General features: G+C 37.5%; 1 protein-coding gene and 1 long non-coding RNA gene across 4 annotated transcripts; one reads left to right on the top strand and one right to left on the bottom strand.

The window, feature by feature from the left end:
• The first annotated feature begins 18,649 nt into the window (after positions 1-18,649).
• Positions 18,650-20,279, top strand: LOC136220591 (uncharacterized). Its single transcript, XR_010684582.1, has 4 exons — positions 18,650-18,802; positions 18,880-19,071; positions 19,694-19,804; positions 19,892-20,279. It is a non-coding gene; the product is annotated as an uncharacterized lncRNA (long non-coding RNA).
• Positions 20,280-20,758: 479 nt separating this feature from the next.
• On the bottom strand, positions 20,759-24,145 carry LOC136218680 (uncharacterized). Of its 3 annotated transcripts, none has more exons than XM_066005731.1 (5): positions 23,943-24,145; positions 23,767-23,839; positions 21,909-23,248; positions 21,033-21,115; positions 20,759-20,942 (listed from the first exon to the last, which is right to left on the bottom strand). In XM_066005731.1, exons 3-5 carry the CDS (start codon positions 22,159-22,161, stop codon positions 20,925-20,927), a joined length of 354 nt encoding a protein of 117 aa, XP_065861803.1. In that variant the 5' UTR covers positions 22,162-23,248; positions 23,767-23,839; positions 23,943-24,145; the 3' UTR covers positions 20,759-20,924. The 3 variants fall into 3 exon arrangements, 1 of the variants encoding a protein (XP_065861803.1); XR_010683885.1 differs by having other exon boundaries at positions 20,771-20,942; positions 21,033-21,126; positions 21,533-23,248; XR_010683886.1 differs by having other exon boundaries at positions 20,772-20,942; positions 21,033-21,126.
• Between the last annotated feature and the right edge of the window lie 310 nt (positions 24,146-24,455).

Genomic DNA, 24,455 nt, shown 5'->3' with positions numbered 1-24,455 from the left:
TCGATTAATGTGGAAAGAAGAGGAAACAATGATTCCCATAACTTGGGTAATGGGCAGGGCCGTCTCTAGCATTTTTTTTTCATATTTAAATCTAATACTATTTTAGAAATAATAAATATTAAATAGTAAAATCAATAAATTATTAACTACAATTCAAGTCATATAATAATAACATAAAGCTAAGAAATTATGATTCTTCTTGCTTTTGTACATGTAAAATCGAGTTTTCTTTTATATATTTAAAATAAAGTTTCTTCTCACCAGTCATGCGAGAAGCAAGCAGACGTGATGAGGGCATCTTATCCCTAGACCCGAGCCCGGAGCAACGAGGAGCTACTCGAGAGAACCCACCTAAGGAGAGCGAAGACCAAGCCAAAACAGAGGGCACGCGGGGCGTGTCTAGCAGGACGCCAGGCGTGGGGAGTGTTGTCATGGGAGGAGGATCAAGTAATTCGGGGACGCGGGGCGCCACCATTAACACGCGGGGCATGGATAGCAATCTCGAGCAGGAAGCTTCCCAGAAGGTCAAACACGCGGAGCGTACGCCTTGGGCGCCATGCGTAGATTCCCGTCCACAGAGCCATCAAACTCAGGAGCCTAATGACGCGGGGTGTATTCCGCAGGACGCCACGCGTAATGAGTACGAGCAAGCACCTCCAAGTTCAGGAGCGCATTTACGCGGGGCGTAGCACTAGGGCGCGAGGCGTACTTGTCCAGGAGAATACTTCTCCTCCAAGTTCTCACCTTGAGGGGACCAATTTCTGTTACTCTTTATTTACTGTTTTGCCATTACCCTCTTATTACTAAACTGCCATGGACTCTCTTATTTTCCTATTATACCCTTGTGCACATGTTTTGGCCAAAACCCTATTCATGGGCTTTTGGTCTTTTCCCTTCTTATTTGGGAGAGTATTTAAGCTCCCCTCTTTGTAATGTTTAGAAAACTTTTTCATGAATTTAAAACAATAGCCTCCATTGAGAGCTTGTATTTTCATATCCTTTTGGGTTAACTCAACCTTCAAGTCTAGCTTGAGAAGATCAGATTCTTTGTTGGTTTACGATTAAAACCTTCAGTCGATTTCAATCTACATCAGTTGGTATCAGAGCCGAGTCGTTTTCCTTGACCGGAGACTTCTTCTCGGGAATGGTTCAACCTCGTATCACAAACGAAGCCACCAGATCCATAGAGCAACGAGTTGAGTCACTAAAAGGCAACATGAAACATATCACGGAGTCTCTAAGAATGATGGAGGAGAAACACGAGACGAGTACCCGAGATTTACGCCGCCTCATTGAAGAACTCACAATAGCAACCCGCCACAATAACAATCTTCTAGCCGGAGAACCTCACTGGAGACAAGAGGAACTAACTCGCCATCTACTTGAACGGCAACCGACACCACCACCAAGGATAGCTTATGCACCCCAAACAATGGACCCTCGGGTTCAAGAGGTAAGGCGGAATAATCCCGTAATCATTAGAAATGTGGATAGTGATAGTGATGGGGAGTTATTTGATGATTACGATATGCCTAGGATTGCTAGGAATATGGGGATTAGAATGGATGATAATGTCATGAATGATAGACATAGGCATGATGTGCATGTAAATGATGTTGTTGGTCCCGCGCATGTGCGTGCCGGGAATATGGATATTGTGCATAATGATGTTGTAGGTGGTTATGAAATGGGAAATGTTGGTTTGAATGACCCGTATGGGGGCCGAGGTAATGAGAGGGGCGGATATAGAGGCGAACCGAATGTGAGAATGGGGTATGGAGGAAATTTTGATAGAGATGATGCCTTCAAATTGAAAGTGGACTTACCATCATTCGGGGGAGAACTCGATATAGAGGGTTTCCTCGATTGGTTGCTCGAGGTAGAGCGGTTCTTTGATTATACGGGAATATCGGAAAATCGGAAAGTTCGGCTAGTAGCTTACCGGCTGAAAGAAGGAGCTTCAGTTTGGTGGGATAACATGAAGGAAGGGAGAAGAAGATGAGGAAGGGAACCGATTAGGTCTTGGCTAAGGATGAAGTCGATGTTGCGGGAGAGGTTTCTACCACCCGACTATGAGCAGTACATTTACAGTTCCTATCGGAATTGTTCCCAAGGTGCTAGGAGTGTGCACGAGTACACCTCGGAGTTCTTGCGGCTTTCGGCAAGGGCTAACTTGTCGGAAATCGAAAGCCAAAAGACTTCAAGGTATCTTGAAGGGTTGAGATACAACATCCAAGACCGGATTGGAACGCAAATGGTGATTCGGGTGTAAGATGCCCGTAATTTAGCATTGAAGGCCGAGGCACAGTTAAGCTTGAGGGGACGTGAAGGCTATAGGAGAGCCGGGGTTGAGAATACTTATGGAGGGAGAGGAGCTCCCAGGGGAATTGACAAGGGTAAGGGAATCGCAAGTTCAAGCGATCGCAAGGCGCCAAGTGCGGGAAAGACACCTAGTGGAGATGTGAGGCCTTTTAAGGCGACACAACCCCCTAGGAGTAACAACCCCTATGCTAGACCGGCTCCATTCAAATGTTTCTGATGCAATGAGTCGGGTCACCGTTCCAATGAGTGTCCCAAGAGGAGAAGTGCCAACATGGTTGAGAGGTACGAAGATGATTATGAGTATGATGACGAAGGGGATGTTTGTTGTGACCCCGTTGATGATGAGTACGAGGGAGAGTATGATGGTGGGAAAGCCATACATGTTGTGAGGAGACTATTGGTTTCAAGTAAAGTGGAATCGGATCAATGACATCAATTGTTCCGAACCCGATGTCTAGTGCAAGGGGTGAAGTGCAATGTGATTATTGATAGTGGGAGCCAATACAATATTATCAGCAATACCGCAGCCAAGAGGTTTGGGTTAGAGATTGAAGCGCACCCTAGTCCGTATAGTGTGGGGTGGATCAAGAACGTCGGAGAGCTGAAAGTCACTCAAAGGTGTAGGGTTCCTCTTGAGATAGGGCAGTACCGGGATGAAGTTTATTGTGATGTTATGGAGATGGATGCTTGCCACCTATTGTTGGGACGCCCGTGGCAATTTGATAGGGATGCTACCCATGCTGGAAGGAAGAACACTTATCGGTTTATAAAGGACGACATTCGGTATGTGCTAACACCTCTATTAGGAGAGACCAAAGACAAAGGGAAGTCTACCTTGATCGTTTGCCCAACTCACAATGCATTTATTAACGAGTGTGAGGAAAGCCAAACGGTCTATGTAGTGATGGTGAAGTCGTGCACATCGACGGATGGGGTAGGAAGCGAAGCTGAAGAAGTTCTGGAAGATGTGGGAAGATTGCTCAATGAGTTCCGTGACGTCTTTCCAGAAGAGTTACCATATGGGTTGCCACCTCTACGGGACATCCAACACCACATTGACCTAGTGCCGAGAGCTAGCTTGCCTAGTCTTCCTCACTACCGAATGAGTCCCAAGGAGAGTGAAGTGATGAAGGAGAATGTGGACGAATTGATAAGAATGGGCTATGTTAGGGAGAGCATGAGTCCATGTGCGGTGTCGGCTTTGTTGACACCCAAGAAGGATGGGTCGTGGAGGATGTGTGTGGATAGCCGAGCCATCAACAAGATTACCATTCGGTACAAATTCCCGATTCCCCGACTTGATGATATACTTGATCAATTGGGTGGTTCCAAGGTCTTTTCGAAGATCGATTTGAGGAGTGGGTACCACCAAATCCGGATCAAGGCGGGAGATGAGTGGAAGACGGCGTTTAAGACGCGTGACGGACTATATGAGTGGATAGTGATGCCATTCGGGATGACCAATGCACCGAGCACTTTTATGAGGTTGATGAACCAAGTATTACGTCCGGTGATTGGGAAGTTTGTGGTGGTCTACTTTGATGATATTCTCATCCATAGTAAGACGTTAGAAGAGCATGTGGAGCACTTGAGGGCCGTATTAGTTTTGCTCCGGGAAAACCAACTCTTTTCCAACACTAAGAAGTGTGACTTTGTGATGGAGAGCTTGGTGTTTCTTGGGTACGTGGTCAGTGGGAGTGGTATCCGAGTGGATGAAGAGAAAGTGAGAGCTATCCGGGAGTGGCCGACTCCGAAGACAATTGGGGATATTACGAGTTTCCATGGGTTGGCTACATTCTATAGGTGGTTCCTCTGAAATTTCAGCGCTATCGTGGCTCCTATGACCGAGTGTTTGAATAAGGGTAGAGGCTTCAAGTGGGGAGATGAGCAAGAGAGCAGTTTCGCCTTGATTAAGGAAAAGCTAAGTATCGCTCCGGTTTTAGCGTTTCTGGATTTTGAGAAGCTCTTCGAGGTTGAGTGTGGTGCGAGTGGAGTCGGCGTTGGGGGAGTATTAATGCAAGAGAAGAGGCCCATAGCGTACTTCAGTGAGAAGTTGTGTGATTCAAGACAGAAGTGGGCCACTTATGATAAGGAGTTCTATACGGTAGTGCGGGCTCTCAAGATGTGGGAGCACTACCTCATCGGGAAGGAGTTTATGTTGTACACAGACCACCAAGCCCTCAAATACTTGGGAAGTCAAAAGCAACTTCGGAGCTCCATGCATGCTAGGTGGTCCGTTTTCGTGGATAAGTTTCCTTATCGACTTCTCCACAAAGCGGGTCAACAGAATAAAGTGGAAGATGCCTTAAGCCAAATGATAGCCCTCTTGAAAACAGTGGCCTTGGAGTTAGTGTATTTTGAGCACATTAAGGGAGAATACGAGGAGGATCCGGACTTTGGGCTTGAATGGGAGAAATGTAGAAGAGGCACCGAAGAGGGAGGATATCATCTTGTGGATGGGTTCCTCATGAGGGGTAGCCAATTGTGCCTTCCGAACACATCCATACGGGAAAGAGTGATCCGAGAGCTATATGAAGGGGTGTTGGGGGGACACTTTGGAAGAGACAAAACCTTTGAAGCGGTTAGCTCCCGCTACTATTGGCCTAGAGTAAGGAGGCACGTGGCCTACATCGTGGAGAGATTGGAGGCGTGCCAAACATCCAAGGGCCACACTACTAATGTCGGACTACGTATGCACCTACCGGTTCCGGAGACTATTTGGGAAGACCTCTCCATGGATTTTGTATTGGGGCTGCCAAGGACTCAACGGGGTATGGACTCCATATTTGTGGTGGTGGATAGATTCTCGAAGATGGCACAATTTATTCCGTGTAGGAAGACTAATGACGCCACCGCCATCGCCAAGTTTTTCTTTCGTGAAGTGGTGAGGTTGCATGGGGTCCCAAAGAGTATAGTGTCGGATCGGGACACCAAGTTTATTAGCCACTTTTGGCGAACTCTTTGGGCTATTCTCGGGACCACATTGAAGTTTAGTACCACAGCTCACCCTCAAACGGATGGGCAAACTGAAGCGGTCAACCGAACCTTGGGTAACTTATTAAGGAGCAAGTGTCGGGACAAATCCAAGATGTGGGATTATGTGCTTGCCCAAGCCGAGTTCTCCTACAACTCCGCCGTGAGTTCAACCACCGGGAAGTCACCCTTCGAAGTTGTGTACACCAAAGCTCCGAACCATTCGCTTGATTTGGGGGAAGTTCCGAAGGGAGAGAAGAAGAGTGTTGCGACTCAGAACTTGGCCAATGACTACCACCAAATGCACCAAGAAGTTCGGCATAGCATTGAGGAGAAAAATAGTAAGAACAAAGCCAAAGTCGACGAACACTGAAGAGATGTGCAGTTTGAGGTTGGCGATGAGGTGATGGTGTACTTGGGGAAGGAACGACTTAGTCATGCCCCGAGTAGCAAATTGAGGTCAAGGAAGTATGGCCCCTACCGGATCACAAAGAAAATCAGTGTCAATGCTTACCAACTAACCCTTCCCAATTGGCTTGGGAAAATGTGTTCTTCTTTTAACGTGCAGGATTTGAGCTTGTGGAAGCCGGAGGGATCGTTGCCAACTAAGGTACCCGAGATGGAGCCCGACTCTTTCAAAGAAGGGGAGAATGATGAGGGCATCTTATCCCTAGACCCGATCCCGGAGCAACGAGGAGCTAGTCGAGAGAACCCACCTAAGGAGAGCGAAGACCAAGCCAAAACAGAGGGAACGCGGGGCGTGTCTAGCAGGACGCCAGGCGTGGGGAGTGTTGTCATGGGAGGAGGATCAAGTAATGCGGGGACGCGGGGCGCCACCATTAACACGCGGGGCGTGGATAGCAATCTCGAGCAGGAAGCTTCCTAGAAGGTCAAACACGCGGAGCGTACGCCTTGGGCGCCACACGTAGATTCCCGTCCACAGAGCCATCAAACTCAGGAGCCTAATGACGGGGGGCGTATTCCGCAGGACGCCACACGTAATGAGTACGAGCAAGCACCTCCAAGTTTAGGAGCGCATCTACGCGGGGCGTACTTGTCCAGGAGAATACTTCTCCTCCAAGTTCTCACCTTGAGGGGACCAATTTCTGTTACTCTTTATTTATTGTTTTGCCATTACCCTCTTATTACTAAACTGCCATGGACTCTCTTATTTTCCTATTATACCCTTGTGCACATGTTTTGGCCAAAACCCTATTCATGGGCTTTTGGTCTTTTCCCTTCTTATTTGGGAGAGTATTTAAGCTCCCCTCTTTGTAATGTTTAGAAAACTTTTTCATGAATTTAAAACAATAGCCTCCATTGAGAGCTTGGATTTTCATATCCTTTTGGGTTAACTCAACCTTCAAGTCTAGCTTGAAAAGATCAGATTCTTTGTTGGTTTACGATTAAAACCTTCAGTCGATTTCAATCTACATCAAGACGACAAAGTATTAATTTTTGAAAATTAATCTTGGACGGCTAAACTCGAACATAATCGCAAGATTCTATGGAAAGAAAGAGAAGAATTTATCTTCGAGATTAAAAATTGGTTGAGTCGCGTATTTATTATGAATTATAGGCTTAAATCACTATTTGGACATTGAACTATCCAAAGAATCTTGTCATTTTGATCTATCCAAAATTTTATCATTTGGCCACTGAACTATCCCAATTTGTGAAATTTTAATCCAATTTGGATGGAAACTTAATAGAATTATTGACATATGATGATATTTTGATAACTAGACTTGATAAATTTTAGTTTAGAGATTTGTTTTCTTGTTTTAATCTCATTGATTATTTGGGTAAATCAACTTTAAAACGTACGACATATCAAGCCTATATGTTAAAATATCATCACATATCATAAAGAAACAATTTTATCAAGACTTCATCAAAATTAAGTAGAATTTCATCAATTTGAATAGTATATGGTCCAAATGTGACCAAATGATAAATTAGTGGTCAAATATTAAAATTTTAAATAAATCATAGTCTAAATAACATTTTATACCAAATTACAAATTGTAATTTATAAGTGCATTTCGTCTTGTAATTAAAAAAATAAAAAATTTAAAATCACTACAATAACAAAATAATAGTTTATACATTGTTTCCAAATATGAAAAAAAGTTCAGAAAAAATCACTATAGGTGTTGTCAAAAGAAAGAAAAAAAATAAGAGAAAAAATAAACTAATAAATGTTGATCCAAAGAATCATCAAAATTGTGTGAAATTTCATCAATTTAAATAGTTTATGGTCTAAATGTGATCAAATATTAAAATTTTAAATAAATCGGAGTCTAAATAACATTTTGCACCAAATTACAATTTATAAGTGAATTTCATCTCGTAATTTATTAAAAAATAAAAAATTTAAAAATAATTACAATAACAAAGTAATAATTTATACATTGGTGTTGTCAAAGAAAGAAAAAAAAAAGAGAAAATATGAACAAAAAAGTGTTAATCCAGGGAATTGAACCCTTATCCTTATAAACATCTCTACTAAGTCTTTACCATTCAACCTAACAATATCTTCTATTATACATAAATCTATATACCTTTTAACCATAATTTTTTTAATAATTATCAAATTTTAAAAAAATTCTGATTGGAGGCCCCCGTAAGTCGGAGGCCCTAGATGGCTCCCTAGGCAGCCTCCCTCTAGAGCCGACCCTAGTAATAGGATTCCATAGTCATATTTGTTTAACCAACATTAGCAAACCATTTCATAGTCTAAATTAGTCTAAACAAACACCCTTTAGAGTTAGGTAATACAATAATGGGTGAGTAAAAAAAAAAAAAAGGTTGTGGTCAATATCACGTGTATATGGACAGAAGAAAATTGGCGGAAAATGAAAGCAGCATCTGAATATAAATAGGTTATTGTTTGGACCAAATGTCAACGTTGTTCCAAGGAACAAATGATCCTACCCCCAAGATGTGGGAATTAGATGCCATCTTGTACGATAATACTATGTTCTCCCTTGTCGACAATTGCTTAACTCCTAAAACTCACTAATCTATAAATTTAAGGGAAAAGTTCAAATAAAACCCTTGTGGTTTCACTAATTTTCAGATAAAGGACTATGGTTTACTTTTTGTCAAAACGAGGACTGAGGTTTCGCACTTTTAATAATGCTATTAAAACTATCTTTAACGACCTAAAAATGAAAATTTTCAAGAATTAAAGTTGTTCAATGTCATATTTTCTATGGAACTACATTTTCGATTTTAGAAAATCATGTTTTTTGGAACTTTCTCTCTCTAAACATTAACTTTCTCTCTCTTTACCAAACATCATCTAAATAATCTCGAAATAAAAAAATTGAAGAATTAAAGTTGCTTAAAATATTAGTAGTTCTTAAAATATGTCATTTTTGAAGTTGTTAAGGGTGATTTTAATAGTATCAATCGAAAAAGTCCTTATTTTGCTAAAGTTGAAAACCTCAGTCCTCGTTTTGACAAAAAATAAACCACAGTCCTTTATCTGAAAATTAGTGAAACCACATGGGTTTTATTTGAACTTTACCCTAAATTTAATTCACCTCTATTATATAGAATCAAAATTGTAATCTTTTTACCACATTATGTTATGTTTTCATTTATTATGGTTTTAAATGTGATAAATTATACTATACCCTCAACACACGATCATCAAATTAATAATTTGATGTTATATTACAACTCATCCAATGAATTATTAATTCTAATATAATATAATTAATTAATCATATATTTTATAGGTAATTATCCATATAAAAATAATAGCTAGATCCTAAATATAAATCCTAAACTGTAAACTATAGATTTTAAATTATAAATCCTAAATATATAACGTGACATTAATTTATTGGTCCGACACATTACTAATGCCAATAATTTATTGCGTCAGAAGTATAATATAATTTCTCTTTAAACTTAATAACTAGGATTATATTTACATCTCTTTCCATCAAAACAAAAATACCAAAACTTTAAATTTATATACCTCTTAGTAGCGAATATAAAATTGTTCGATTAGGGGGACCGATTTTACATATAGTGTGTAATTCTTTATTTTATTTTTTTTGCTAAATCAAATTTATTCAAATTTTTATCATATATACACGTGTTAAAATCGGAGTGGTCAAGAATCAATTTTTAAGTACCAATGTAAAACTTCTTAAAATTAAGCTACATTATGTTTAAGATTCTTAACATGTAAAAAAAATTGTGTCTAATATAAAAAAAAAATCGGATTTAGAGTAGGTCTAATAGGCCAAAAAAATTTAGAAATTTGGGTTTAAGAAGATCCTAATATTAAAAAAAAAATTGAAATTTGGATGCCTAACATGCAAAAAATATATATTAGAATTTTGGATTTAGAGATGACTCAATAGAACCTGGGCCGATTTTGAGGGTGCTAATTCAACACCCGATCTAAATTTCTTGGAGACAGGGGGCCAAAACTACCACAACATCAAATTTTGTGAAAACAAAGAAGCCGAAACTACGCATAGTCATGATTGTTTCGACAGCCCGAGGGGCCCGTGCCCCATTGTATCTGCCCTTGCTCTTACTAAACAAATCATATACATATTTAAATACGAAAATATTATTTCTACCCCTTGATTTCCATCCTGCCTCGTACCTACCAAGTGTTTTCAATTTCTTTAGTTTTATTTATACCTACTCAAGGCCGAGTTGGGACCTGATTTAACGGATATACAGTTAAAAATGTTCAATTTAAATCTAATTCAGCCCGCTATTAATTAGGTGGGTTCAACCTCAAAAATCAAATCTCTAGCACAGTACGTATAAGCTCTTTGAGCAGAGGTTGTCGATGGATTGAGATTGAGTCGGATAATACCGAGATAGTAGCGGCTATTAATGAGGATAGAGATACTGTGTGTATTGGTCGGAACTTTTTCAAAGGTATCAAACAACTTCTCTGGAACTTGGAGTGTGTTCGTCTTCGGCATGTGTTCCGGGAGCAAAATCGGGTTGCTGATTTTATGGCTAGCAGCACTCATGCTCTTGAACCAGGTGTTACTCATCTTCTGCTCCCACCGGTTGATATTCGAAGGCTGTTTCTGGATGATCTCGTGGGAGCTGGCTTTCCTAGGATGGTTCCTTCTTAGTTTCTTTTCGTTTTTTATTGTTTCCTTTCTTATTTATATATATAAAAAATCAATATAAATATAACACAATAGCAGCTCAATTATTTTAGAGGCCTGAGACAACTCTTATAATCCCTTTTTTTTACAAATTTAAATTTAATATTTTTAAAATTTAATTAATTCTTGACTTGATAAAAAAGAATGAAATGAAGATCAAATTTTTGAAACAATTTGCAGCGACCAAAGCAAATAACAAATATATTATTGTGAGATAAGGTACAAATTTAACCATGTGCTTATTGGGGAAGAACAAATTTAGTCCTCCCATGTATAATTCAATGTACACTTTCATGTTCCGACTACTTTCCAACATCTAGCTTTCTGACCACTCAATCAGACTTGTAATTACGCATATTCTATTAATGTAAACAACTAATCTTCCGTTAATGAGGTTTGTAATTGTACGGTCTAATAAATGTTAAGAGACGGTGATTAGAAAAGAGACAATATGTATTATTATTGTGGAATTTGGATTTCATTTAACAATATATTTTCTTGTTTTATATATATGACTACTATTAAATTTAGCTATAGAATAATAATTATTTATGAAGATATTTTTTAATAATTGAAATGTCAATAATTATTCTATTGCAGTTCAAATAAATTTTGGATTATATATCTGAAAATAGTTTTGAATTGAAGCTTGAAAGCCTAAATCGCTCTCCTTAAAACATCTCATGATCTAACGGATCGAATTGGATTTATATAGGTTTGTGCCGGAGTTGAACTGGATGTAATCCAAGCCAGGTTCGTTAAATTTGGATCAGGATGGATTTAACATGTACCTTTGCCCGTGAAAAGATATTTTTTTTTATAAAAACAATACTTGCATCAAAAGGCAAAAGCATCAAAATCATTCTGAATGTACAACAAGAAATACAAGATGGAAAATCTTCAATAAAGACTTCCAAATGAGAAAGAGAACATGTCCAAGCGGTTAAATTATGCGCTACAGTATTCGCTTGACGTCTCTCATGTACGGACTCAATTGATCTAAAGTCACGTGCCAACTCAATTATATCACCAACAGTAACCCCCAATCAGTTTGACAATGCTTGTTCATTTTTTTAGCAGTTGGATAGCCAAAGCAGAAGCAGAATCAGAAGCAACCAAAATATCCTGAAATCCACAGCCACGTACCACACGCAACGAATTGAAAATTGCTAATAACTCGACATGAAGCACTGACAAAGTTTTTCCAATTGGACCTCCTCCGGACAACGAAACCCGTGAACAGATATAGTTCTATTGCTTTTCAGTTTTTTTTTCTAGTTTTTATCTCCATTTTTTTTATCAAAATCTTTCCATTTTTCAACACTTTGTTAATTTTATTTATTTATTCCAATTATTTTTGTGCGAAACTATTTTATTCAAATTATTAATTATACTAACAAGCTGTCCATTATTTTTAGGGTAAATTTTAAATAAAATCCTCATGGTTTCACTAATTTTCAGATAAAGGAATGTGGTTTACTCTTTGTCAAAATGAGGATTTAGGTTGCGCACTTGAATTAATGTTATTAAAACCATCTTTAACGACTTGAAAATGAAAATTTTCAAGAATTAAAGTTGTTCAATGTCATATTTTCTATGGAACTACATTTTCGATTTTCAAAAATTATCTTTTTTGGAACTTTCTCTCTCTAAACATTAACTTTCTCTCTCTTTACCAAACTTCATCTAAATAATCTCAAAATAAAAAAAGTTGAAGAATTAAAGTTACTTAGAATATTAGTAGTTCCTAAAATATGTCATTTTTGAAGTCGTCAAAGGTGATTTTTATAGTATCAATCGAAAAAGTCCTTATTTTGCTAAAGTTGAAAACCTCAATTCTCGTTTTGACAAAAAGTAAACCACAGTTATCTAAAAGTTAGTGAAACCACAGGAGTTTTACTTGAAATTTACCCTTATTTTTAATATATTTTTATTTTATAGAAATTTAGCAGCTAGGGTATAGTTTTCCGGGGTTTAAATTTTAGAATTTAGGATCAGTGCTTTTGAAATTTAGACATTGTCATCAGGGTTGAGGGAGTTAAAATTTTTAATTTATAATTTAGCTACCATTCAGAGTTTAGGCTTAGAAATTTATGATTTAAAAAGGTTTGTTTTAATTTTTCGGAGCGGTTTAGTTAGGTTTTATAAAAATATCAATTGTTAGATTTTTTTTTTATGAAAGGAACTGTTATTTAAAGTTTTTTACGAAAATGACCTATTTGAAAATTTTCACGTGAATCCTTTTATATTTATTTAATTTTAACAAAATTATCCTATTATATTTTCATAAAACATGTTACTCTTGATATGAACTGCTCCTCTTGAGAGCTCTCTCTTGAATAAGAGTCTTACTGAAACACGTCGCTACGTGCAGTTAGGTTTTTCGCAAACATGGAAGAACAGTTGAAGAATCTGTCCATCGTCGAAGATGGTTTCGAGTTTGATGAGTCTGCCGAGGCCGAAGGGGAGGAGAACTATAATTTGTGTCTTGTTGTGACCTTGGTTACGGATAGGAACTTCAATTTCACTATCTTTAAGCATCGTATGGCTAGTCTTTAGAGACCGGGGAAGGGTTTGTCGATCACTGAACTGGGGGAAAAGCTGCTTCTCTTCCGCTTCTATCACCACCATGATCTGCAATGGGTTCTGGACAATAGCCCATGGACTTTCGACAATCATCTCCTTATTTTGCATGAACTCCAAGAGGGAGAAACGCCGGTAACGGCTCCGATGGTGAATGCTTATTTCTGGGTACAAATATATGGCCTTTCAGAGAAGTTGTTTTCAGAACCTGTAGCCTTGGCCTTGGGGAACTTCATTGGCAGCTTTGTATCCTATGATCCCAAGAACAAGTGGCCAAATATCCAATCATATCTGCGCATCAGGGCCCGTGTGGACATTCGCAAACCGTTACAACGTGAGAAGAAGGTCCGAAGTGTAGGGGGGAATGGCTGACATGCTATTTTCGTTACGAGAAACTTCCCACCTTTTGTTTTATCTGTGGTTTGATTGGCCATCTGGATCGTCATTGTGATTTGTATTTCCAGTTGAAGGAGGAAGAAATCATTCGGCTATGGGATGTCTCGCTGCGTGCCCCACTTAGACGCCAAAATCTGCTGGGAGGTGAACGCTGGCTCAAAGATGAGAATTACTCAGAATCGACGACAGGGTCCTCTAGTTCTGCGGCTGCGGGGGGGGGGGGGGGGGGGGGGGGGGGGCCTCGGGCAATTCTGCAACCACTGACTGTCTCAAAACAAAACCTCAGTCATCTAACTAGTAATTTTGGGGCCAGCATTTTTGACTCAGGCCAGACAGGGTCCAAAACCATGCCAGAACTTGTGGCTGCAGTAGGTTTGGAGGTGGTGGAGGAGCAAAAAAAGCGTAGAAGGGGGGATGATGGGCCATCTCTTAACCGTCAGAATGATACTGTACAGGAAGTTACTGTTCATTTTATGGATGTGGACAAAAGTTCGAAACAGGAAGCTAGCAATGCTTCACCCAGTGCAGCAGAGCGTGTGGAATCACCAATGAATGCGGATCCGGCGAACCAGGTCTGTGAGTCAGTATGAGAATTCTAAGCTGGAACTGTCAAGGCCTCGGCAACGCCAGGACAGTTCCTATTTTGTGTGAGCTCGTTCGAGTTCAGAAGCCCGACATTATCTTTCTTTCTGAAACTTTGGTTTGTAATTCGCGTATTGATTACATTCGGAATAAAATTGGTTTTGAAGGTTACTTTGCTGTTGATTGCATTGGTAGGAGTGGGGGTCTTTGTGTTTTATGGAAATTCTCAAATATGTGCTCTTTAAATTCTTTTTCCATTAATCATATCGATCTAAAGGTACATGATTCTATGTTTGGAGATTGGAGGCTAACTGGTTTCTATGGGTGTCCGGAGAGAGCTAGACGAAAGGTTTCGTGGAATCTGTAGGAAATTAGGCTAAGGTATAGAAGCGGAAATATAAATTTTTTAACCTATTTCCATAAACCACAAGATCCGTTAACCGTTATTTCATATAAAGAGGGATAAGAAGAATTACCTCTTGATGATCAATGTACCGTTGTTAATGAAGTGCCCACAACTCTTCTCCGAGTTTCCAAACACGAAATAAAACATGAGAAGATTAATTTAGAATCAACCGTTGAATAGCAACCAAAGTAGATTGCCTCTAACTAATCAACACAAGATCAAGGATAAAAGAAATAGATGAAATCAATTGATCAAAGGAAGCCGTAGAGAAATCTCGTCCTCGAACTAGGGGTGTCGAATTTTCTCTCTCTTGTGCTAGGGTGGATTTCGAAAATCTCAGTAGGGGAATAGCTTGTAGATAGATTTCGAAAATCCTATAGGGTGGGGTATTTATAATCTCTTGTATCTAATCCCTAGTTAGATAGAATTAGGTTACTGAATAGGAATTCAATTCGGAATAGAATTCCTAATTATTATCTCATTATATATCTAATATATTAAGGATAATAATAATAACCTTATTGGATAATAATAGGAGTATTATAATCTAATTAAAACTCCTAACTTATTTATCTCTTAATTAATTTAATTCATAGTCCTAATCTAATTAGGATTAACAAAATCAAATTAATTATTCATGTATTTAACTACATGAATTTCGACCCCCCTTGGTCCATGGGCCTTATTGGGCTCAATTGGGCTTCCATCAATTAATTAACATCTATCTCTCTTTTAGGTTCCAAGTCTTATGTGTGACCCATTAGGTTCTTATTGCTTCTAGCCGTATGCAACGTTATTAAATTAATTTTCAAAGAATTATATTTAATCTTTGCATAACGGAATGATGTACAGAGTATGTGATTAGCAAGTCCGTAATCATTTCCCTAGAGCTATAAGAAGACAGGTTGATTCTGTCGTTAACCTTTCCGTATTAGTTACAGTATAATTCGATCCTTTATCAACTACATCCTTGAACTGAATCTTATGACTATGGGTGATGTCAAGTCACATATAGCGAGACGTTCGTTTTACTTGTACAGGCCGAGTCAACTCAAATAGATAGGTTAAGTGAAATCTGTATTTCAACTCTTAAGCTATCACCTTGCAAGGATTTAGAGTCGAGTCTTCCACAAGCGATCCATGGATGTATCTCCCATTTATCGGGAGTGATAAATGCTCAATCCAATATATAACGATCCCGCAATCACTTCCTGTGATACCCAACGTCTACTGTTCACACCCCAGAGTCATCTCTGTTAAGGATCGTGTTACATCAGAGTCAAAGTATCACATTCCGTAATCCAGAATACCAATTAATATTCATTTGAGTCTGAGGATTAGTTATACCTATTAATACCAATGAGATGAACATGTGACAAGGATGAATCTACTCATCCTGTTATCTCAAATCGGATCCCCAATCCTAATGAACAACTTTTCATCGGATCTATGTATTGTCCAGATATCTGTATATATGAAGCTTGTGAGATCAGCTTTCTGTCGGATAGAATACATTATTACATACAAGTCTCAACAGTGATATATCAATCCTAAACATATCACTTGACTTGGGGTGGTTTTAAGTTTATTAGTTTATTATAAAGTTTTGTCTCACTTCATGCTTGTATGAACACTTTATAATCACTTTAAACAAACTTACGGATTTCCTTTTATTAGACTTTATTTAGTGCTTAAAAGGGATTGCCTTTATATAGTTATAAAACATATATCTCATTAAAACAAATGATATAAAGAACAATTCATTTACATTAAGTTTGTATCCTAGAACAATTGTCTATAGGACACTAAACCCCAACATACTCCCACTTGGACTAAAGCCAATTGTTTCTAAAACTTATCCCAGTAGAAGTTAAATGATGATCATGTACTCTCTGGGTTAAAGGCTTTGTCAACGGATCTGCAACGTTGTCCTCTGTAGGTACTCTTTCTATTCTCACATCTCCTCTAGCCACAATCTCTCTAATGATGTGGTATCGCTTAAGGTAATGCTTGGACGCATTATGAGACCGTGGTTCCTTTGCTTGCGCAATGGCTCTATTGTTATCACAATACAGTGTAATGGGATTTACAATGTCAGGCACCACACCAAGTTCTATAATGAACTTTCTTATCCAAACCGCATCCTTTGCTGCTTCCGCAGCTGCGATATACTCTGACTCGGTCGTAGAGAAAGCTACACTTCCCTGCTTGGAACTCTTCCAACTGACCACGCCCCCATTCAAGATAAACAGGTATCCTGATTGGGATTTAAAATATTCTCATCTGTGAGATGACTTGCGTCTGAAAATCCTTCTATTTTCAGATCACCTTCTCCGTACACTAGGAACATATCTTTAGTTCTTCTCAAGTACTTAAGAATGTTCTTGACGGCAATCCAATGCTCGTCTCCCGGATTCCCTTGGTAACGACTCGTTACAGATAACGCGAACGCTACGTCAGGTCTAGTGCATAGCATAGCATACATAATCGAACCGATTGCACTGGCGTACGGGACTACAACCATGCGTCTTTTATCATCATCGGTTTTAGGACATTGATGATTGTTTAACTTTACTCCATGTAGCATGGGTAAGTTACCTCGTTTCGATTCAAGCATGCTAAACCGATTTAGCACCTTTTCAATGTATGTAGCCTGTGAAAGACCAAACAGTCTTCTCGATCTATCTCTGTAGATCTTTATACCAAGTATATAAGCTGCTTCACCAAGGTCTTTCATTGAGAAGTTACCAGATAACCATACTTTTACCGACTGTAGTAGAGCAATGTCATTTCCCATTAATAATATATCGTCCACATATAGTATGAGAAATGCTATAGAGCTCCCACTTGCTTTCTTGTAAATGCAAGCTTCTTCGCAATTTTGTTTGGCACCTGTTAGTATACATGATGGCAATCTATTGCTTTTACTGTTAATTATTAGTCATCTATATTATTATCTTATAGCTGAGATGAAATTTTAGTTGAATTGAAAGCTTATGGATTAAATTTTTGTTTAGCTGATAACGAAGTTTTTAATTTAATTGAAAGCTTATATGGATTACATTTATGTTTCGCTGATAATGAAATTGAAAGCTTATGGATTTCGTTTATGTTTAGCTGTTAATGAAGTTTTTAATTGAATTTATACTATCATTTTTGTTTAGCTGATAAATGAAGCTTTTAGTTGGATTCTTTAGTATGTATTCACCAGTTACCTCTAGGCTGCTGCATTATTGACTTTTTCTTGGTGGCATCAGGTTACAGTGGTAAAGAATTGCTTACTTAGAATAGAATGCGTTGCTCAAGCTCTTGTTCTTTGTGATGATGTGAATGCTAAATAGTTTGTATTTTGCATAATTTGCAGCAAAATTGGTCGTCGTTTCAAGATGGAAACTCGAAGGAAGGATCCGGGCAGAATTGGAAAACTAGTAATGTTATTGCTGATGCTGAGAAATGCATGAATAGATTGTGTGATGAGTTTGATACTAATATGTCAGATGATTTGAGCACTTCACAGACATTAACTGGTGCTTTTCAAGAAGCGTTCAAGTTCATAAATGGTTCTCTGACCACATTCAAAGTATGGTTCTACATTCTTTCTCAGATCCTTGACTATGTTTTTCTGTTCAGATTCCTTGTAACAATTCTCTAAGATTGAGTTTCCTTTATAATGCTCTTTTAAAAGATGCAACTGATAGATGTGAGCAACATGATATTGAGGTCGCTGCTATAAGGGTTGCAGCTGAGCAAGATGCGGCACAGAATAGCTTGGATATTAATTGGCTTGAGAATTGAATATGTCTAATTTAAGTAGCTCATTTCAATCCAGATTGATGTCGATAAGGAGACTATTGACATGCTTGCAGCTTTAGGTATGGGTGATATTCCTAGCCTTGTTCAGGTCAACCTTAATATAGAATGTGGCATTAAATTATGGAAACTAAGAATTATGAATGAGGCAGGATATGCTTAGTGAAGTCAAATATCATCGGCTTAAGGAACCTTGTCTATTAACATGTGTAAAGGTGTCTATAAGTGTTGGTGTTCTCATTAACTATGTTGAGCATGTTTAATCTGATTCTAAAAGTGTTTAAGTTAATTATCATAGCTGTAAAGCTTAAATTTCTTAGATTTTAAGCTATTTGGGTAACCTAATGTTCATGAAAGAACTGAAAATTGTCAATAATTCATTTGTTTTGCAGGCTATTCAACTTGGTAAATTTGATTATAGACTCTCAAATAAGCTGGACATGGATTTACAAGACATCTTAAACGTCAAAGACCAGTCTGGAAATCCTTACACCAACACTTGGAATTTTCAATCCTAAGGGAAATAGCTACATTGGTGGCCATATAGGAGCCTTGGAGACCTTATAGGGTAAAATCTCTTTTCTCTTTCTTCTTTGTTTTCTTCTGCTTACTTGACATTTTCTGGCTCCCTACATGCTTCCTTAGAACCGTGAAGTCCAATGGAATGCAGAACTTGGAGCGGCTATTATTTGAGTAAGTAGAACCATTCTGTTTTGGTTCTTCTACACATTCTTCCCGGGTGGAAGGATTGTTATGAAAGGGAGAAAGAGAGCTTGGAGAAAGACCTTATGTGCTCCTATTCCGCTGGTCAAGTTGACTCCGCCGACTGAGATAAAGGTGCATGTCTGGCCTTTGATCTTTAGAAAAAAAGTCTTATTTTTTCCAACTACCATGCTTTGAAATTTACCAATCCGATTCTTCAAATGGGTAAAATGCTAGTTGGAAGAATGAAAATAAAAGGCAAGCATTTCATTACTCTGCACTTGAGGTAACATCTTTTATATCAATATTTTCTATGGTCATTTAATTGTCAAGTGAGTGATCAAATCATCATGTCCTTGTCATATTGTTGTGGAAGTAGTATGGTTCTCTGTTCTTTCACTAAGATTGAAATTAGCTCATGCATCTGTTAATGCACATGAAGAAGTAAGGTGGTTGATTGTGTTAGAGGTAGAGGAACTAAATATGTTTGTTATACATGATAAGTTAGGATATTCCTCTCCCTTCCCTCCTAAAACCATTTCCATCACTTTGAATTGAGAGGGAGAATAAAAGTTTTGAGCTAAGGAGATAAAAGAACTAAATGTGCTTAAGCCTCTCAACTGATCCGTATATAAATTAAAAGTAATAAGAGCTCAGCTTTCCAAATGCACTAATGGCCTACAAATTTCACAGCTTTACTTTAATTTTAATATTCTTATGCTGTTCTTGGTTTAACCATCAAATGCACTTGTTATAGGGACTAGACTAATGGGAAAACATTGCTGAATCTTCAAAGAATATAACTTTAAATTTTCTATCTCCAACATTTCGAACTCTAGAAGCATCACTTAAAGGTGCCCAACTCATGGTATGTTGTTAATTTTGTGTTTTATCCACTAGAAATAGCTTTGAGTAAGTTAATTTCTGAATCGCATGAATTTCATCTTCCAAGCAGTAGCGGGTCTGCTCAATTATGGAATGAATAGAGAAAACAAATAATGCAAGATGTGTTTGTGAAATTTCTTCTTCCTACATTCGAGAAAGAAACTCGAGACTTGTTGGCTGCTAGAGGAAAGAACTGGTATGGTCTTACTTTTTATGTTTATGATTTTTTTCATGGTAAAGTTTGCCTCATTAATTTTCAAGTTAATTCTATTTATGTTTATGTTTATGGTTTTTGTGATCTTACTTTTTTCTTTAATGTGTTGTCCCTTTATTTTGGGACAGTTAAATGGGACAACAATCATCCCCTTTACATAGGGACAACAATTGTCCCGCTCCTTAGGGGATGAAAATCGTCCCTTTATTTGGAGACACAAATCGTTCCCTAAGAATAGGGACGAAAGTCATCTCTTATGCATAGGGACGACACGTCCTTTTATTTGGAGACAAAAATAAAACGTCCCTTACACTACAAGAAAATATCTGTTTGCTGACGGAAATTTCCGTCAGTAAACTTCAATTTCCGTCAGTAAATCACTTTTCCGACGAAATACGACGGAATAGAAACCGTCGATATACATGCGTGGGTAATTAATACTGACGGAATTTTGACAGAAAACCTCGTTGACGGAATATTGACGGAATATATCCGTCAGACAATGCTGACGTTTTTTTTCTACTAAAATCAACCGTAAAAATATTTGACGTTTTTACTTGCGTTTTTATCCGTCAATATTATGACATTTTCAACAAAATATTGACGGATTTGTATTCCGTCAACAGACTTATTCAGAAGAAATATTCATCTTATTAAAATTAATTATATTTACATAAATAATAAAATATATTGACAATGATTTTATAATAACAATTTATATAAATAAAATAAACATTATCTTTTACATTTGGATTGAAGGGAGCTAATAACATATACAAAGCATTTATTTTGCACTTTAAATAGAGAAAAAAAATGTACAAGTGAAATCAAAGTAAAACAGCATTATTCCTGGTCCCTATTCCAAAGGAATGTTGTTTCTTCTACTCTTTCAATATCTTGTGATCACCTAGCACCAACGTCCACAAATTTGATAGTTCAACAAAAAAAAAAAAACATTTCAGATTTTTATAAGATGATTCTGAATTGTTGATCTTACCTGCCACAATTTAGCTTCAACATCTTCAACAGATGCAGCCCCCTTTTTGATCTTTTCTGCCAATTTCTCTACATGTACATAAACTGAAAAGTACCTGAAACAATATTAAAAATATTGAACAAGTAACCTTAAGTATGTTGATTTAACATTAATCTTGTTAAAGCAACACCCCTGCATCTATTTAATTTAGAAGAACTTTCACCATATCGCCATCTCTCAATTACGTTTCATATTGTGCCTATACTCTTATATTCTATATAATAAAACCTGTTTTGAACAAGCAATAATCTCGTTAACAATAATATAATCATGTATCGCCATCTCTCAATTAAACCCTCCATAAATTGCACATACATATTACTTTCTTAGATCATAGAACTGCACATACTCTACATAATACGCATAATGCATTATATTATCTAACAGAGTACACAGAAAGAAGTATAGAAGTAAATGAAAGACAAAGCTAGCAGTGATATTGCAAATCTTGCTCAGTTTACCAGGTTTGCAGGTAACATTTTGCTGAGTCATAAGAAAGAACAAACAGGTTACAGGCTGTCGTAGAAGCTCACAATATGAAGTAAACCTCATGATTGCTTCCAACCCCGCTAAAAACCATCTGGGATCAATTAAGGTATAAAAGAATATAAAAGTCCAGCTAGAAGACTGATGCACCATAGTTGAAAGACATGTCCTCAACTCCTACATATAGTAATCAGCTATATCTAATTCATCCACTTATTTATTTTAGAATATTGGACTTCTTTGTTACCTTAATGCACCTTCTAAACCCCCAACATTCAACCTTTAATCAGATAGAGAAACTATATATACACATTGAACATTGAGTCAGAGTGTCAAGAGTAATGTCCTTGCCTTCTTGGGCTTCTTCTTCCTTAAAATCAATGACATAGTGTTCGAGGATTCGAGTGATGAGTGAGCCAAGGCTGAGCTGAACTCTACAATGCTTAAGTGCTCTAACGAGAAACACCAGCATGTTCATTGTATTGCCTTCAACCATATGCCAAATGATGCATTGCTCAAAGTTGGATGCAGAATTGACAGGTCCAGATTTTGGGAAGAGAAATTTGGTGACGATGTAGTGAGTTTCTCGAAGGGGCTGTGTCATATATGTGGCAATTAGTTCACTAACTAGTCGATGGGTCAGTAGTAATCTTCAGGATGTACATCCTTTTCATCACCAAGCTTCTGAAGCTCAGTGCCTTCTTTCTTCAGGTTCAGCAGTTCTGCTAGAAATGTTGGAGATACAGTTATCACCTTCCCTTTAACCGTGTTGATCATATGATCAAGGTCTTCTACTGCAGTCTGCAAATTGCAGTAAAATTCTTGCACCAGTGTAGGATAGATGATGGCAGTAAGAGCAAACAGCTTTCCCCATTGTTGCAGAGAGATCCAGGTGCAGAAGGGTTCTACGGTGGTAAGAGGTCTTGTGAAGTTTTCCAGGATTCATTTACCATCACACTTTTGATCGTCCACAGATTGTCGTAGACTGGAATGGTGTATTGAGAGCATGTTCCCTACTCTTTGTCTCCTTCTTCTTTCCTTTCTTCTTCTGAAATCCTTTCTCGACATGATTTGCCCCTTTTTCTTTAGGGTTTTCTTTTTGACATTGTTGATGTTCTTGATGTTCTTCGATGTTCTGGGTTTCATGAGTTGGTGATTCCTCATGAACTAATGTTGCGACTCAGGTGACGATGGATTGAGCTCTAAGGAGTAATGTCTCACACTTTTAGAGGAGTTGGAGGCAGTTGTTTCACTATCGAAAGTCATTTTAGAACTTTGAAGGCTTTATATAGAGAGAGAAAATGATTTACTAAAGTTTTAGAGAGAAAGAGAGAGAAGCTTTTTAGCGTAAGAATGGAGATGGTGATCTCTTGCTCTTTTTGTAGACGAGGATACATTAGGTGAAAGGTCAGAACTTAAGGGATCGGAATTCTGGCCATTAAGAGCAGAGATTCTGACATTTAATAAAGTTATGGTGCATGTGTTCCTTTAAATCATAATGATGATGATGATGTCATCTTAGGTTTTAGGGCAAGTGCATTTACACACATAAGAGACGCGGTATTAATTCAGAGGTGACGTAAGGTTCAAGATGATGAAACTAAGGCCAAAATCTTTCCCAAAATCACTGCAAGGGCTGCCAAAAGCATATTTATGTCTCGTCTCTTGTTTTTTTTTTTGGCCATCGCAGCCTGTTTAAGAAGAAATGGGCGAATTAGAGAGTAATAATCAAAACATGACAAAACTATGTTGGCATTGAATCTCAATGTTATTATATGATAATAAAGTGAGTGTCATACATTTCCATATGAAATTTATGGATGCCAAACAATGAATTGTCACTTGATAAGTACATTAATTTTCTAAAATAATTAGACAATAAGTTGATCCTCCAAAATAAGCTTCACAAGGTACGTTGAAAAAACATAATCCAAGTAAACTATCTGAGATAAAATAATTTAAATGCTATAAATTAAACTAAAATTAGAAAAAATAATAATAAATAATTAATAGATCAAGACAACCAGATAACAAAGAACAACAACAACATGGGTCTCATTAAAGAATACTAACTCCAGCAACCAGAAATCCAACAAAAGAATAGAAAACAAATGATATAGTTTATTATGATGGTCTAAAACAAACCATATATAACAATAACGAAAAATGGGTTAATGAAAATAGAAACTTATTAGTAAGGAATATATACCTTGGAGCCAACGGAGGGCAAAGTCACCATTTGGGGAGTGATCAGTGAAGGAATATATACCTTAGTAGTTTATCTTGACAGAAAATAAAGAAGTTAGTAAAAATCAGGAAAAGTATAGAGAATTGAGAGGAGAGGAAACCAGGAAGGGAAATAGAAAAAGTCCAGAAGTTCCTTACAATATTAGACAGTTCTGGGACGTAGCGATACTGAAAATCGCTCAAGTCATTCAATAGGAGCCACCGTTAGGAAAGAGACGTTGTTGTCAAGGGAGTGATGCATCGTTTCTAGTCGAAGTGAGGAAAGGATAAGGGTTTCAGGGGTAGGCAGAGAGAGATCTACAAATAAGAAGAAAAAGAGGGATTGCGGCTTTAGAGAAATGCCTACTGTAAGTGGGAAACCGAGATAAGGTTTTATAAGCTTGCTTATATAGGGGAATGAGATGACTTTAGGGTTTCCAGGAAAATAATTAGTGGGCTTTATGCTTTTATAAGTGGGCCTTTCATTTGAATCCAATCCAATTTAAACTTTTAATTTTTTATAAGTATTTCCTTTCTTTTATTCAAATAAAAAGTGCATTTATTTTTTATATATCTAAGTTATAGATATAATGTTTTATATAAAAAAAAAAAGTTACAGATATAATGAGAAAAATGAATAATTATATTTATTTTAGTTAAGGTGTAAAAATA

Source organism: Euphorbia lathyris, chromosome 2, assembly GCF_963576675.1.
Source record: "Euphorbia lathyris chromosome 2, ddEupLath1.1, whole genome shotgun sequence".
Lineage (NCBI taxonomy): Eukaryota > Viridiplantae > Streptophyta > Magnoliopsida > Malpighiales > Euphorbiaceae > Euphorbia > Euphorbia lathyris.
This window is presented reverse-complemented; position numbering and strand designations above follow the sequence as displayed.